The sequence below is a fragment of the Andrographis paniculata genome, unplaced genomic scaffold (genome assembly GCF_009805555.1).
Source record: "Andrographis paniculata isolate CXL003 unplaced genomic scaffold, ASM980555v1 Contig33END, whole genome shotgun sequence".
Taxonomy (NCBI): domain Eukaryota; kingdom Viridiplantae; phylum Streptophyta; class Magnoliopsida; order Lamiales; family Acanthaceae; genus Andrographis; species Andrographis paniculata.
Window position 1 is genome coordinate 327,877 of NW_026137566.1, and position 17,697 is coordinate 345,573.

The following is a 17,697-nucleotide window of genomic DNA, read 5'->3' on the forward strand; positions in this document are numbered from 1 at the left end:
GTATTTAAAATTCAATCCTCCAAACAATAGGATAAATAAACTTCAATCCAATTCTTGGCTGCATACTTCAAATTCAAGTTACGTAAAATTTGCTTGACAACAAGTCAACTATTAAAATTTAAGCAAACAATACATCTAGCCTCTAGGTGAAAATGCATAATCAACTAACTGTTCATGTAAATTTCAACTTATAATACGAGCCAAAACCCAACCGGCTAAAGTTTAAGTATCAATGAAACAAAGATAAACGAGCTGAAATAGAAAAAGGAAACATTAATATATTCAAATCACGAGCAATCTTGTACCGGATAAATGTCCTAAGCACACATCGGGACAGGACACTCATTCTTCGGCAGCGCTGGCAGCACTCAGATCGACATTAAGATCAAGAACCTGATGCAAATTCAAGAAAGATCACGACTAAGCAGCGAAAAAAGTGTATTTTTTTTTCAATTCTAGGCGAGTCTCGGGTTGTAAAAATGATGCATGGAAGAATATTATTTTTTAGATGAATTTGAGTCCTCACCTTCCCGGTGATCTGCGTATACATATGCAGCACATCCACGACGGTGGATTCAAAGTGTGTTGTGGCATCATAGCTCTGCAATGTAATGTAAAGCTCGGTGAGCGTATACATTATTAGGGAGAGTGTAAGCGATAATATAGTCAAGAACTCACAGTTGATATGAAACAATTATCCTGCGATGGTTCGTTGGTCGGCTCATATCTGTCGTATGTCTCAAAGAAAATCTCGTCCACAGGTCCAAGAAGATCGATGCCCGGCTTCAGTTCAGTCTCAGCATTATCAGTTTCTGCTTCAGTCGAGACAAATGCAATGTATTTCCCCTTCGGCGCAACATTGTGAGAGTAGGAGCAGCAGAATAAATACCTGCAGTACCAATCAATCACATTAATATGTAATAGAATGATTTGTCGCAAAGAAAATAAATACACTGAACAGCAAACAAAAAACTTCGTCGAACTAAATCCAGATGCGACTGCCTTATACAACAATCGGCTGATGGCCGGTGTGTACTTGAATTAGTACTCCTTCCCCATCGTCTAATTTATGTTCATTTTTCATTTTGATTATCATAAAAATATTTTCGTTTCATCTCCCACGGAAATTTTTCCTTTTTTAGAGTAACAATTATTGTTCATTTTTATTAAAAATCGTATCTAAATATTTAAGCATATATTTCGGAGGGTGAATTTAGGTGCTCACATGTCTGATTTACGACCCAACTGCTTCTGAGGTAAAATGACTTGCACTGAATGAGAATCATTGGTGTGCGGGATCGGGTGGCTCATTATAGCAATGGCGCGCGCAACTTTTCCGACCTTCCTAACCTAGAGTATCCACAGAGTTATCGTTCATCATGGTGAGTGATCTGATTAGAGTATAGAGTTTAATGTTCCAAAATGATAAATGGAGTAGAAAAGACGGCAGTGACTAGAACAAGCATCGGCGAGGTCCATATATGTGTATTGAAGTCATAATGATAATACCTTTCCAGGAAGATAGGAAGGATCACATACTACTTTCTTGCACTTAGCTGTTTCACCTTCTGATGTAACACCACAGGCCTTGCCATCCCCGTCAAACTCTACCTGATATTTGAATGATTTGCGACACATAAAACAGTGTAACATCATATCTAATTTGCTAATTGCCGGAACACAACATCAAGATAAAATAAGGATCTTCCGCAATCAATAAGAATACAATGTAAAAGAATAACATCAAAATGCTCAAGTAACAGTTGCCTTTATCAATATCAACAACAGCATAGATGAAAGTGAATCCTTTGGAAAGAAATATGTAACTGAATTTTTTTCTGGCTTGTCCACATTTTGCAAAAGTCACATTTTGGTTTGGGAGTAATGAAACCACTTAAGAGATTCTCAAGTTTTTTCAAGGTACTACGCATTTTACGGCAAATATATATATATATATATACATCTAAAATATTATTTTCAAAATAGAAGTTTTGACACTATTCATCAACTATAAAAAATTTTAAAGCATTCCATCAAATTTACTATTCTCAATTTTTTTCAAAATTCCAAAAGTTTATGTCTAAGGGACCCAATGAACTTTATTTTCACGACACTACATATTTTCTGAAGTTATCACAAAATTGGAAAGAAGCTTTATATAATACCAATTCAACTTGTGAGACATCATTCTCATCTACAGAAAGTGATTAAAAAAAAAAGAATTAAAGCACTCAAAACATAAGCAAACTCCCCCTTCTTCTCACTCCCTATTATAAACTAACTTGTCTTCTTTTCAAGGTTGCAGGAAGAGAAGAAGGAAAAGATTTAATACCTTGCATTCGGGTTTGTTCAACATGTAGGTGCCACCATATACAGCACTCAGACGAGCAAATGCCTGGTAACATTACTAAAATACTCATTGATTGAAACTGAAGTTCATAATATACTTACAAACTAACACTAAGAGATTGAAGAGCTGATGAATATGTGAGGACAAAATACATCAAACAAAATATACGAAGACAGGCATATGTAAACTATGAAAGTGGCAGACCTGGGGAAGCTCTCCAAGGCCATACAAAGGGTAAATGTAAGGCGATCCTCCAGCAAAACGTATCAGAGACTCGGCATAGAGCTACCCAAAAAAAGAAAATGGAAAAAGGATTTCAGAATGGAACATTAGTGCAGCGTGTCAAAGTGCATCTTGTAGCTTGACAATATTTTCTGCAGCAATGACATGTGCGCACGGTGTGCCGCAAATGAATAAGTACATAAAGAAAACATAACAGCACTGAAATCTTCACAACAACATACAAAGACACTTTATAGGATAAATAACATATCAAGTAATCTTATAGTGAAGAAATATCCGAAAATGGAATGAGAGAACAATGGATTTGATGGGAAGAAATTTCATAAGGTATAAGAAATTAAGACTTGTTGGATTAAAAATGAGCATGTAATAACCACATCATAAGAGAAAAGTGTTCCATGCACTTAGGTGAAGCGTGTGACTTTAGCGAAGTCAAGCGCCGTAGTTGTAAAATAACACAACTATATATGTACATTTCAAGAGTCAAGCTTCACTGTCATAAATAAAATTCAATGGTTAAGAAAGGAATACTAGACGTAAATTCTCGCTTTGAGAGGCAAATTGGATTGATTACCTTCATCCTTTTCACAGTATCTATTGCTGGTTCATCCAAGTAACGATCATCACTATAGAGAGCTAATGCATGGCCAATAAAATCCACAGTGTTGTCATCAAGACCATATTTTCTGTCAGATGTTAAAAATGAGGATTTATGCAAATCAGAAAGTTGAAAGTTAAAGAAGATAAAACAGATAATAATTCAAAACTTCGTCGGGAGAAGATGGCATACCAAGACAACGATACATGTGGGAATGCACAAGGATTTCGCATTTATTAATTAAGAAGATCTGATAAATCAATCAATCAAGTTCAATTCCCTAACATGATGTTAGAATAGCATTACCGAGGCTTTCATTTTCATCCATTGTGCTGGATAAGGAAAAAAATAATCTATAACAAAAGTCAATCAAGTATTAACAAATGTATATTAGCATATGCTAATCTCCGTTGTTCTAATAACTCGAAAGCTGCACACTAAATTGACAGGTAAAATTAGAACATAATGCATTAGGTAAGAAGAAAGTATTTTACAAGAAAATTATTTCAGTGCTGAAATCGAAAAGTGAAAGGCTCACAGACATACGCAATGAGCTTCTTAGTCGTGACTTTTGTCAGATCCATCCCTTCATGTGTTTTGGGATTATTTTCATTGTACTCTTGGACATAAACAAAAAATTTGCGGGCACGTCGCTTTTCAAAGATACCCATTAGAGGAGATTTCAGAGCCTCCATGTCAGTTGCAGGTACCTTGTGAACCTGTTTCAAGAGTGCATCAATATCTTTTGTATAGTTCGCGAAACATGTAGGAAATTCCTAAAGAAAACAATGTAGAACAAAAAAAAATGAGATACCTTTCCTTTGTTGTAAACATGACTTCCATCAACAGCTTTAAAAGATAAGTATTTAGTAACACTGGTATGAATGAGGACGCGCACAAGGGCACCGTTTGCCATGATAAACTGAAGAATGAATGTGGTGTTATCAATCAATAATACATATTAAGAATGTAGGTCCCAAAAAGATATAAACAGATTATGAATAACCAAAACCTTAGGGATCATGTCAACGTTATAATCTCTACTGGCACCCAATTGTTCCGGGGGCTTGTCGCTTCCTCTAAACCTCTTCCACAGCTGATGATAGAAAGAGATGAATAACATACAAGGGTCATTGCATATGCATCAATCCATCATGTGAGCATGTTTGAACCTGCTACATTCAATCACTACTACAATAAAACTCAACAGACGCAATACCTGGATGAGATTAAGTGAAGTTGATTCACCACCATAATAGTCGTTCTGATCCATGTGCAAAACCTGTTTCAACAATGTCAAGCTCACTCAACAGCAAATTAGGCGTGGTCGTGCAAATCAGTGTTTTACATTGAAATAAAGGGATTCAATATTCATATGATAGAAAACAATGTGTCTATGCATAAGATGACACTGATGAACAATCAGCTAAATTTATAATCATCCTTCACCGTCTCAAGCTCCACACAGGTCCGAGGATGATACTAAGGGTGAGTTTGGTACACACAGAGAGTTGGGGAAATGGAAATAAACATATTGACAATTTTCTTGTTTGTTTTGACCTGAGAATTTAGGATTGAGAAATAAATTATATCCACCCGGAAATTTAAAATTGAGAAATAAATTATTTTTCATTCTCTATTTCAATTCTCTCCTAATTTTGCTAGAAATAGAAAGAATTGGAGTTGCTACAGAAAAAAAAAAAAAAAAAAAAAAAAAAACACAAACTTGTCTCCCAAGTGTATTTCCAGCAGACTTTATTTTATTGATTATCATACTTTTAAATTATTAATTTATATTTTTTGTATATATATATTGAATTCTATGTCACACCGAACAAAAGAATCTATTTCTATTCAAGCACGACGCATACTGATGGTAAAAACTAAATTGCACATTTTACCACAGAGAACACATTTTCCAGAACAAAACATATTTTGAATCACACCACAAACACCTTGCTTGATAAAGGAAATAATAAGGATACATGTTTAAATCCATATGTTTCACAGTCAATCGTAATTAAGATGAAGCAGTAGGAAAAAACAAACGGATCCTTTGCAAGTTCATAATTGGGGGCAGTCCTACAAAGGATTGTATCAATGTCGTCTCCAATACTTAAACATTTCTCAATGTAGACGCAACAAAGTTGGTTATCAATACCAAAATTGCACCATTTCCACAAAAAATAGGGCAAAATGCACGATCCATTCTCAAAAACAACGAAGAAACCCATCCTCAATAGCCACAAATCCCATGATTCACAAACATTGCAATACATGCCATCACACAACGCAGAAAAAAGGTGAAAGCAACGAATGGCTAAACAAATCATCAACAATCATAACAATCGCGTGAATCCAACGAAAGAGGGAAACCTTTAAGCCATCGACAGATAGAAGACCGCTGAGAATGCATTCCTTGAGGCCCGTCCCCAGCACTATCACATCGTACTCTTCATCCATGTTAATCAATGCCGCAACAGAAACTCACAAAAGAAAAATTGGATGAAGAATCAAAATCAACCTCACAGATGCACCAGATCACCGGATGCGATGGGAAGAAACGAATTCAGCTTCCGCAAGGATCAATCGCATGGATTGTGAAAATGCGTTGCTAAACAATACTCTATACTCATAGATACATTACGATATAATTTTTAAATTATTTAAATATACATTTTAATTTTTTTAATTTTATATATTAAATTTATTATAAAATTATCAATATTATTAATCCAGATGTTGATTCCCAGGCACCTGTGGCTTATCTAAGTTTAGAGGTTGTCAGCGTCAATGCTGGTGCTCTGATCTGAACTGAGAGAGATAGGAACATTTCTCGTTAATTGACCTTTACATAAAAAAACAAAAAAAAAAATAACTCCCCCGGCTATGATATTGTACCCATATTATTTTTTAAAAAAATCATAACAAAAAAAATTATAGACCATTAAAAATTTATTAATTTTTTCATAATATTTTTTGGTGAAGAATAGTGATATTTATTAATTTTTTTATTATATTTTCGGTATATACGGGTATCGTATCGAAATCAAAATTTTCGGTATAAGCGGTACATACCGGTAGTACGTACTTTCACCATATCGAAATATTCGATACAATACGGTACGATACGGTATGCTATCTCTAATTATGTAAGTATAAATATTAGCCACATATATATCTATATCTATCTTGAGATAATTTCTTCGTTTCTGTTATATAGAAATACTTCTAACCTTTAATGTCCACCGAGCCAAGTGATCACTTTTTTTTTTTTTTCAATTTCAGATTTATGATCCAGCAAATCTCGCTGGCTATTGAATCATTTGTTTGATAGTTGGTGCTTATTAATGGCTGATGAACCTGTAAATGTAAGTTAGTTCCAAGAACTTGCTAAGGTTGCATTCCAAAGATGTACTACAACTTCTATGCTGGAGACAACGAAGATAAGCAAACTCTGCAAGAAAATGTCAAAGCATTTCAAAGGATTATGTGAGCTTCTATTTCTTGCACCTTGACTTCATGATCAGTTAGATGTATCTAAATATTAATCTTTTATGCCTCCAGCTCAGCATTCGCCCCATAATTCTAAAAAATGTAAACGGGATAGATATGTCGATATCATTTATGTTTCATTTCACTTCCTGCAGATCGGACGAGCCATCCCAATCCCATCATTTTCGGTTTGGCTGCAAAGGGAGGGAGAAAACGGGGTGAAGCAAATGATGAATATATATATGCTGAAGCCTTCTTCTTTAAATCCAGCTGAAACTTTTTTCCAGCAATTACTTTGTATGGAACTGCAATGGTGCATCAGAGAAGTCATTTCTAAATACTTTTATATATACCTCTTGAAAGTAAAATATTTAAGTAAAAAAAAACACAAATCATGCTCATACTAGTCTTTGTTATTATGAAATTGTCCAAAACATTATTATTACAAAATACAGTTCATCAATTTCTTTAAACTAAGACTACTTAGTACCAGCTCGCAAACAATCTGTTCATAACTCAGGGGAAGAAAAAAAAATGCCCATGAGAAAATTATCAAGTACAACATGACAACTATTTTAAACGTTTTAAATAAAATTTGATTAATTTGCCTTATGAAAATATGTTCAACAAATAATTGACAAAAAATTAATGTTCACACATACATCCACATGAATACTAGAAATCATATTCTCTTTTTGTACAATTTTTTTAGTATAAAACTAAAAAAGTAATAAAAAGTACATATTCATTTAAGTAACAGGTTGCAATACTTAAAAAAACACATTCGACTACGCATACCAACAACGCCCCTGGGTTTATCTGCAATAGTTTTATTTGTAAGAGAAAATAAAATATATTAATTGAGAAGATAAATATTGCATTCAAATAATACAATTTTAATGTAAAATTTCTAATCCTCCTCCCCTTTAATTTTTATTTGGAATAATAGTTTTATAATTGTTTTTACTTATAAAATATAAAAAAAAATAAAACTATAATTTTTTTTTAAAAAAAATCAAAATATTTCATATTAAAAATAATACTCTCTCCGTACTACATACCATGCCACTTTATTTTTTTTAAAATAATTACACACTTTAATTTCATTTTAAACATTTTAATTTTATTTTTTTTTAAATTTTAATTAAATTAATTAGTTATCTTAATATATATAATTATTTATATTATAAAATAATTATTTTTACTAATATATTTTTAATTATCTACTAATTACACCCCTATAATATAAATAATTATATTATAGCTTCATTTAAATTCGTAAGCCCTAATTTTACGAAGGGCACGAATCCGCAGGCTGGGACCTCGGTAACCGTACAGGCTGGAGGCGGCGGAGACGGCGGTGAAGGCGATGAGATTCAGCGTGAAGGCATGGAGCAAGGGCGGAGCTCGGGCGGGGGTACTGCAGGTCGGCGGCAGCTGTTGTTTGGAAACTCCAGCTCTCCTCCTCACTACACGCAAGGGTTTGCCTTCCTTCATTTCCCCTGACCTGCTGTCTACTCTCCCGTCGCCGGACTCTCGCCTCCTCCAATTTAGTCCTCTTCACTTGTGCGTCACTTTAATCATCTTCTTCTTTCTGTTTTTTCTTTGATTTTGTTTACTTATGTTCTATTTAGCTGTGGCGCGACGTTTCCGGATTGCGGATTAGGTATTCGTGATGGTGTATGATCGAGGAATTGGACAGAATTTGAATTGTAGTTAGTGTCGATTGTTTCCCTTGTTTTCGATGCGTTTTGCAGCGCAGGAGGAATCTCTATGAAAACGATATCCGAATTGGGAGGGCTGCATCAGATGCTTGGTTTGAAAGATCATGTGTTTGTGGCCGTCCCGAGGGATTCAATTATATCCTTGCCGGATTACCAGAGCGCTAACAGGCTGGGAGCTTCTTTCGAGACTCCTTGTGGTCGACTGCTGGTAAAAAACTTATGTATCAAAGTGTTTTTTCACTCAATCTTGTGGTAGTGTTGTTCAGTGCTGCTATGTTCAATTTTCTTGACGGATGGGATTTTGACAGATGAAACCAAAGCAGTATATGGAAATGATTTCATCGATGAAGCCGGATATATGGTCCACATTGGCAGATGAAGTCCCTGCATGGGTTTCTGAAAAGAGAAACAGAGCCTCGGTTGATCGAACTGTGAGATGGCTTGATGAATTTATTATTGATCTTGATTGGTTTATTCATAATCAATAAACAAGAATTCAATCGGAAATTAAAAAAACCCTAGAAGAGAAGAGAAATCAAGAACCGAACTAACCTTGTGCTTTAGAGAAGAGAAGAGACTGATCATTGAAGCCATTGATATAGAACAACCTTCCGATCCTTCACACCCTCAAAATCTGAATGCTTTCGGAAATGGCCAAAACCTTTCTCCAAGACTCCAACCGAGAGAGAGAGAAATTGTGGGTGTGTTTGGTTCTTGCATTTGTATGTATGATATCTTTATACATATATATATATAGTGTAACAAATGACCGTTAGGAAATAAAAAGGAATTTTAATTAATTAATTAATTCTTTTCATTTTACAAATATATATATATTGTACCAAATGACCGTTAGGAAAAAAAAGGAATTTTAATTAATTAATTAATTCTTTTTAGTTTACAAATTATTAAATATTTTCAGATTTTTATTTTTATATAAAACTTACCATATTTAAAACAAACTTACCATATTTACTATATTTTCAAATTATTAAATATTTTCAGTTTTTTATTTTTATATTAAAACTTACCATATTTACAAATTTACTATATTTTCAAATTATTAAATATTTTCAGTTTTTTATTTTTATATTAAAAGTTACCATATTTACTATATTATTAAATATTTTCAGTTTTTTTATTTTTATATTAAAACTTACCATATTTACAAATTTACTATATTTTCAAATTCTTAAATATTTTCAGTTTTTTATTTTTATTTTATAACTTACCATATTTTTTTAAAAAAAAAAAACTTACCATATTTACAAATTCACTATATTTTCAAGTTTTTAAATAATTTCAGTTCTAAATTTGTATAACAATGGTTTAACATGATATTTTCTATAAAAATAATAATAATAATAATAATAATAATATATAACACTATAGAAATATATCAATGATTGCCGATTAAGTATCGATGAAAGATAATTTGCAAAATTGATGGGTTGTTATGTTGTAGGAAGCGGAGAAAAGGTTTTCCTTTAATTTGTACTATATTCGATCATTCTATACATATACTTACAAACTCATAATGCTTATACATGTTACTCTTGTTTTTTTATTAATTTTAATGAATGCAAAATTTTTCATCAAAAGCAATAAATTCATTGATTTGTAGTTCAAATTAATACTTGTACTATTTAGTCTATATGGTTTTTATTAAAAAAATATATATATTATTTTTTGTATAAAATATTATTTAAATAAAAAAAAATCAATTTCAGACTATTTTATGAACGAAGGAAACACTTTGTAATGATATGTTGATTTTTATTTACAATTAGTCATTATAAATACTTGCAATATACTCCCTCCGTCAAAGCTAAAAGTATACAATTACTTTTGGCGCGGAGATTAAAGAATAATAATATTTTAATTATAGTGGGTAAGTAAAAGTAGTAAAATGATATTTTTGCCCTTACGATGTGATGTAAAGTAAGGGTATTTGCGGAAAAAATGAGGTATTTAATGAAATGGTTACATTGTAATTGGACGTCCCAAAATAGAAATATGTATACTTTCTAACTAGACGGAGAGAGTATAAAATATACATTTACTAAGGTATTAATCAATCATACAAAATATATATTAATATAATATAAATATAACAAATATATTGATAGTACATTACATAGTCCACAAATAATTTCAACATACAATATATTAATACAAACACATAAAAAATATATATATTTAAAAAATCAAACTAAAATACTTTACATTATTTTTAAAATTTTGAATTGTTCCACACATCACTAATAAACAGAGGCGGAATCAGACTGGGTTGAGAGAGGGGGGCTAATTTTTCAAATTTCGAAAACGATCAAAATCTATTTGTTATCCAATAATTTCATCAATAGAGTTATCATATTTCAAAATATCAACTTACATAACAACTACATATTACAATATGAATTTTGTATTAAATGAAATTGATAAATAGTAAAAAATACTAACTTTTAAAAATATCATCTCCTATGCATTTGGTTGAGAATTTTTTGAAGATTTTTCTTTTTTTTTTTAATTATTATTTCTTACTTTTTTGTTCATATCTATATTTATAGCATCATAAAATTATTATGATATAATCTTTTTATTATTCAAAATTAAATTTTCACATAAATATTCTATCAATTTTTAGCAATTTTTAAATTTTTTATTGTTTTTTATATTATATATTATAAAATAAAAACAAAAAATAAAAAATGATAAGGGGTGGAGGGGAGGGGGGCTGCACATACATCCGCCTCTGCTAATAAATATATACACGAAAAATTATTATTTTATATTTTACATCATTTTCAATAAGAAAAACTATTTATATTTTTCAATAAAAAATATTATTTTTGAAATCTAACTATAATAAAAATAAATATTATTTTATAACACTTTTACAATTTTCAATAACTAATAACAAAAAATTTCAAATAGTCTAAACTCAAAAGAACACATAGAATATAAATATCTTCAATTGTCATTTTACGTATAAACAGTTAATATCAAACAGTTATTTTACCAAATATTTTAATACAAACAACTAATTGAATCAGCTAACGGCTATCAACTAATTGTCAAACACGTCTGTCTATCGTTTATTTAAAATCAAATATAGTAAAATTTTATATTAAATATCAAATATAGTAAAATTTTATATTAAATAAATATTTTAATACGATATTTCAAGTAAAATATAGGGTCTTAGATATAAATAAATGAATAAAAGTCACCCAAACTTGGCCCACATGCTTAAGGACCAAGCTTGCCACAATAATTTGTCTCTTTGAATAATTTCAGATGTGATTTCAATCATTAATTCATCATTATTAATTGTATTTTTAATCATTATATTATACTGAAAATACATATTAATTTACTTTAATTTTAAAATATTTATTATTTCAAAGATATATGCCTATTAATATCAAAATATAAAATAATTACTTTATTCGTTTCAAAACAGAAGGACATTTGAGATGAACACAAAAATTAAAAAATAATAGTATTATATTGACTGACAGTAGATGTAAAAATATTTTTAAATACCAAAATACCAATACTTTATGTAACAAGGTGGAGATGATTTTGTAAAAAATTAGTTATCAAAAATAAAAATGAGACAATTGTTTTTGTGTTTTGAGACCAGCGGAGTATATGCTAATATTTGAAGTTGTTTTGAAAATTTCATCTTGAATAACATCGAATACAACGTTTCAAATAATATAGTACTCCCTCCGTTATGCATCATTTGGCCGGGCACGGGTTTTAATAAAAGTGAGTAATAATTGTTTTTTTCCTTTTATAGTAAAAAAAAAGTATAAAAGTGTAATAATTTTTTACTTAAAAAAGAAACGAGAATATTTTTTTATGACAACCCTAAAACAAAGTGAGCATAGACTTGAATAACGGATGGGATATATTTTTATATATTTATAATATTTAAATTTAAATAAATATTCATTAAAAAATACACAATAGGAAGTTGATAGCGAAACTCGTGTGAAGAGACACATGATGGGTACATAGAAGCTCATATTTGATTGGATGTGTTTTCATAAGCTAGTTGTGTTATTAATTATCATAGTTTTACTATTTTATTTTATTTTTCATAAAAAAATATAAAATAAAATATATATTTTTTATTTATTATATTTTATTAAAATTTACTTTTATATTTAAAATATCACATAAATATATATATTTATATTTTTAATCTGGTTTAAAACAAATGACTTGTTTCTCTTGTTAGGGTGTGTTTGTTTGGGGGTTTGGATTTTGAGTTGGGATTTGAATAGTAAAAATTTTGAATTTGAATAGTTGTATGATGTGATATAAATAGGGTTTGATGTGATGTTTTGAATGTAAAATTGATTTTTAGTATAATATAAAAAATGAAAAATAGGTGTTTGATTTGATGTTTTTGGGGGAAAAAAATTGGATGAATAGTGGAAATCCACCAAAATCCTTCAAACAAACACACCCTTAATCAATTTATTCAATTTTATTTTTATCTTTCATTAATAAATAAATATTTTTATCTATATTTATTTTTTTTATAAAACTAATTTTTAATTAATTATAAACAAATAAATATATATATTTTTTATTTATTTATCTTACATAAAAATATATTATTAATAATACAGCATCTATATTATATATATTTAATTAATATATAACAGTAAGGGTGTGTTCGTTTAGGCAATTTTGGTCTAATTTTACTGTATATAGACACTGTACACTCAATTCTCCTCAAAATCCGATTAATCTCTACCCTAGAGTCTAGTTCCTTTCTGCAGTCCACTTCCCTTCCATAACAGTCTGTCTTTTCAGAAATTATCAGCGCATCCCATCGCAGAATAAAAAAATAGTGTTGTGTGTGTTTGGGGTTGAAATATTAAAAAAAATGAATTGAAAAATAGTATTTCATCCGTCCCAAAAATAAAGTCTTGTTGTGTTGGGCACGTAGTTGGTAAAAAGTAAATATAAGTAAAAAGTAGTGACAATTGTGTAATAATAATAAAAAAAAAATAGGATAATTTTATGGTGATATGATTATTTATGGAAATGAGACTATTGTTTTGGGATGGACAAAAATGATAAACAAGACTATTGTATTGAGACGGAGGGAGTATTACAATGCGATATAAATCAGAGTTGACACGATGCTTTGAATGTAAAATTAATTTTTAGCATGATATATAAAAAAAATGTTTAATTTGATAATTTTAGAAAAAAAAATTGAATAAATAATACAAATTTGCAAGAACTTACATCATCCAAAAATATAAAAGAAAACAAAAATTTCTAGAAATTAAATTTAAATTTAATTAATAAATATCAAATCAAACGTCACTTTCATTATTATTTATAATTTCTTTAACAATATTAAATACCATTCATTTCAAACTATCACATCAATTTATTATTTTTTCAATAAAATAATAATTTTTTTCACCATAATCATTACAAAATTCAAACTTCCAAACAAACACTACTTAAAAATCCATACTTCAAAATTTTCAAAAATCTAAATCTAAAATCCAATCCCCCAAACTAACACACCCTAACAATTATTTAAACATATATTTTAATATTTTAATTATATATATCAATTTATATTTTAAAATACTAATAATACTATATATATACAAACTAATAATATAAGATTTAAATATTATTTTATATTATCTAAATAACTATGTTCAAAATAAATAAATATGTGTCTGAAATAAAATTTCAATATAAAATATAAAAATACAAAAGTAGAGATAAAAGACTGCAGAACAAATTTCATTGTCATTTATCTGAATAAAATACTTTTTATTAGTATTATAAAATTAGGAGAGACCGGTGTGTTTGTTTGGGAATTTGAATTTTGAATTGGGATTTGAATAGTAAAAATTTTGAATTTAAATAGTTGTATGATGTGATACAAATAGGTGTTGATGTGATGTTTTGAATGTAAAATTGATTTTTAGTATAATATAAAAAATAAAAAATAGTTTTTTGATTTGATATTATTTTGGGAAAAAAATAGGATGAATAGTAGAATTTTAATCCAATTCCCCAAACAAACACACCCTAGAGCACAATCTATAAAAGAATTTAAAAAATAGTATATATTATATTATACAATCTATAAAGTTTTAGGCACATGTTAAATTAAGGAGTTGGCTTAGTACTGCTAATAATAACAATGCAGTGGGCGATTGGACTGTATTTTGTTATATATATATATAATTGTTTTTATTATTATTTTTTTACCATACACTCACAATGTACATGCACCAATCCGAAATCGAATCCAAGACTTTGGCAATTAGACCGGTTTTAGACAACTGAATTTTTAGATAAAATTGTAAAAAATATTTCACATGTATATTCTATTATTAATTTTGTTATGTATTTAGATAAAAATATTTGCAAAAGTCGCTATGCGTGTTCTTTGACTACGAGTGACGTTCACCACGTACAACTAAACGATAGAAATAACGACTTTTACAAACATCTATAATATATTTTCCCAACAAAATAAATATAGGACAAAAATAATAATAAAATATATTATTTGCAATTTTCTCTTAATTGCTATGATAACTTCCTTGCGGTCAATTAATAATTCTAAATTAAAAGAATATTAACATCAATTATTCTTTAATTTTGAAAATAACAAAATTAGAAAATGCAAGCTTTTTTTTCGAAAAAAGCTAAAATGAAGAAAGAAAAGTAAACAAAACCATATGAGATACAAAACAAACCGCACTATAGACGACTTTGGAGTGAAATGAAAATACGAATAATTGGGGGTCCAAACAGGAATTAGAAAAAGAACATAAGAATAGTCAACGGTCAAGGTCGCACACATTCTTTTGGATTGCGACGGAAATGTCAAAGAAGAAACCTCTCATTCCTCACATCACCGTTGTGTCGAATCGCTAAGAAAGACACAACAGGCTACATTACATTATTTATTTATTAATGATATAAAAATTATTTAACTAAATATATTTAATAAAATAAATCATATTAGACTAATTATATATTACATGCAGACACATTGCCGCGCATTTTAACTAAAGGGATGCTTGATTACGGTTTAGATTAACTTATACTTTTATTATTATTATTATTTATTATTTATTTTGACCTAAATAAAAGTTTTATTTTTATAGATTAACACTATACTTTTATTATTATTATTATTATTATTATTCTCAGTATACTCAAAATTATTAACCGGTAAACACTCACAAATTAAATAATTACAGTACAGTTAATAATAGTAACAATAATAGCGACAGGCACAGCAGCAAAGAAGAACTTGCGTGAGAAGGAAGTGACTCATCCATGACGTCATCTGACAGCTCAGACGTCAGCGCGTAGCGGAGCCCCAATGCAAGGAAGCCGCCGCGCTCATATTTCGTACGCGCCTATAAATACCCCTACCCCCACCGCCTTACCCCTCACTCCCCCTTTACCACGTGATCTCCAGAACCTTCTTCTTCCTCAATTTCTTAATTCTCCGACGAATTCAATCAATCAGTTCACACGCGGCGCCGATTCAACAGATTTTCTCCGACGACGGACGGATTTTGCTCGATAAGATGGGTGGATGTTTCTCCTCTCAAACCGATTGCAGTACCAGTTCGAATCACCAAAAACAGTGCGCAAATTTGGTGACGCTCGCCGGAGAGCTGCGGCAGTATCCGATTCCGGCGACGGTGTCGCAGGTGTTGGACTACGAAGGATGTTCGCCGGATTCCTTCTTCGTTTGCAGCTCCGACGGTTTGGATTTCGACGATTTCATTCCGTCGCTGGATTTGGACGCCGAATTGGAACCGGCGCAGATCTACTTTCTCCTCCCGGCTTCGAAGCTTAAGCATCGGCTAGTAGCCTCCGATATGGCTGCCTTAGTCGTGAAGGCTGACATCGCGCTCAACGCCGCCAATTCGAGTCGCCGGCGAACAAGTAAAGCTCGGATTTCCCCTGTTTTGGTGAATGTGGAAGATCAGAGTTCCAATCAACCCATCACCGTCAACGTAGAAAAAGCTAGCAAAGGATCAACGGCTGGAAATTCTCGATCTCGTTCCACGAGGAAGTTGCATAGATTTGCTTCCCGACGGTCGAAACTGGCGAGATTGTCCTTCAAAATGAGGCTTACAACGATTAATGAAGGTACTGTGCTTCTCGATTGATGATCCACAGTAAGGTTTTTTAGCTAGAAAATTAGGCAGGAAGCGTAATATCCTAAAAAGGAAAAAACAAAAGATATATATTACGCAGAATAAGAACATTAAGTGTGATTCTTTTATAGAATTGAGTTTCTTCGCCGAAGAATCTCCAGTTGTAGATAGATCATAGATTGCTGTATTGAGGCCTCATTTTTAGTTTGATGCAAAAATTTGAAGGCTTTGGTTTGGTTGTATATAAATGGAATATTCTTGTTCGTTTTAATGAAGATAATCAACTTCACAGTTCACCGCCAATACAGATTTCGATTTGCGGGCTTTGTGTTTAATTTAATATTTTCAAATTCTCTTCTTAAAAATTAAAACAACACTATCAAATACCCATCCATTTATTTATTTTTACTTTTAACATATGATAATCTAAACCAGTTTTGGTTGTATTTGATTGGATGCTATTTATTTATTTATTCTTCTTTTCCGTTTGTCAACAAAATTTTATACACTTCTTTCGGTGTTACTCCAAATAATTTTTTTCGACACAAAATTTCATTAATATTATAAAAAGTATAATATATATTTATATAATTTATATGGTATATATTCAAAATTATTTCTAGAATATAATATTTAAATTTGATACGAGAATTAAAAAATTAAATATTTTATTAAAAAATTATAGAAGTTCAAAAAATATAATATAAATAATATTATTTATTGTAAATAAGTGTTCAATAAATTTTAATTTGATATTTCAAAAATTAATAATAGCTATAAAAAAAGTGCATATAAATTTAGCAGGTGAAAAGTATAATATACTTTGGTATTAACATAAAAAAAAAATACTTTGAAATCAACATAAAAAAACCAAAAAAAAAGCCCATTAGATTAGCTTTCCAAGATGAGTGATCAAAATATTTGAAATATGAATCAAATTGAAATTTGATTTCTTCCTTTCTTTTTTGTAAAATTTTTGAATTGATTGTATTAAATATTTTATAAATTTTAATCGAATGCCTTCCATTGGTATATTAAAAATTCGAATGAATTTTAAATCCTAAATTATATTAATATATTTAATATCATATAATAAAA

The 17,697-nt window shown here is 30.0% G+C and overlaps 3 protein-coding genes across 5 annotated transcripts; 2 read left to right on the top strand and 1 right to left on the bottom strand.

The window, feature by feature from the left end:
- Positions 1–64: 64 nt before the first annotated feature.
- LOC127248271 (guanosine nucleotide diphosphate dissociation inhibitor 2-like) lies at positions 65–9,116 on the bottom strand. Of its 2 annotated transcripts, XM_051270542.1 has the most exons (15): positions 8,963–9,116; positions 5,949–6,005; positions 5,568–5,677; positions 4,411–4,473; positions 4,204–4,287; positions 4,006–4,113; positions 3,738–3,910; positions 3,168–3,279; positions 2,555–2,635; positions 2,333–2,395; positions 1,510–1,611; positions 1,226–1,350; positions 679–889; positions 527–601; positions 65–393 (listed from the first exon to the last, which is right to left on the bottom strand). In XM_051270542.1, exons 3-15 carry the CDS (start codon positions 5,652–5,654, stop codon positions 343–345), a joined length of 1,335 nt encoding a protein of 444 aa, XP_051126499.1. In that variant the 5' UTR covers positions 5,655–5,677; positions 5,949–6,005; positions 8,963–9,116; the 3' UTR covers positions 65–342. The 2 variants fall into 2 exon arrangements, with proteins under 2 accessions (XP_051126499.1, XP_051126500.1); XM_051270543.1 differs by lacking the exon at positions 5,949–6,005.
- Positions 7,957–9,210, top strand: LOC127248273 (uncharacterized). 2 transcript variants are annotated; one of them, XM_051270547.1, is made up of 3 exons: positions 7,957–8,252; positions 8,444–8,626; positions 8,717–9,210. In XM_051270547.1, exons 1-3 carry the CDS (start codon positions 8,056–8,058, stop codon positions 8,787–8,789), a joined length of 453 nt encoding a protein of 150 aa, XP_051126504.1. In that variant the 5' UTR covers positions 7,957–8,055; the 3' UTR covers positions 8,790–9,210. The 2 variants fall into 2 exon arrangements, with proteins under 2 accessions (XP_051126504.1, XP_051126503.1); XM_051270546.1 differs by having other exon boundaries at positions 7,963–8,252; positions 8,444–8,618; positions 8,719–9,210.
- Positions 9,211–16,020: 6,810 nt separating this feature from the next.
- LOC127248248 (uncharacterized) lies at positions 16,021–16,611 on the top strand. The gene has a single exon (XM_051270506.1). It carries the CDS (start codon positions 16,021–16,023, stop codon positions 16,609–16,611), a length of 591 nt encoding a protein of 196 aa, XP_051126463.1.
- Positions 16,612–17,697: the final 1,086 nt, after the last annotated feature.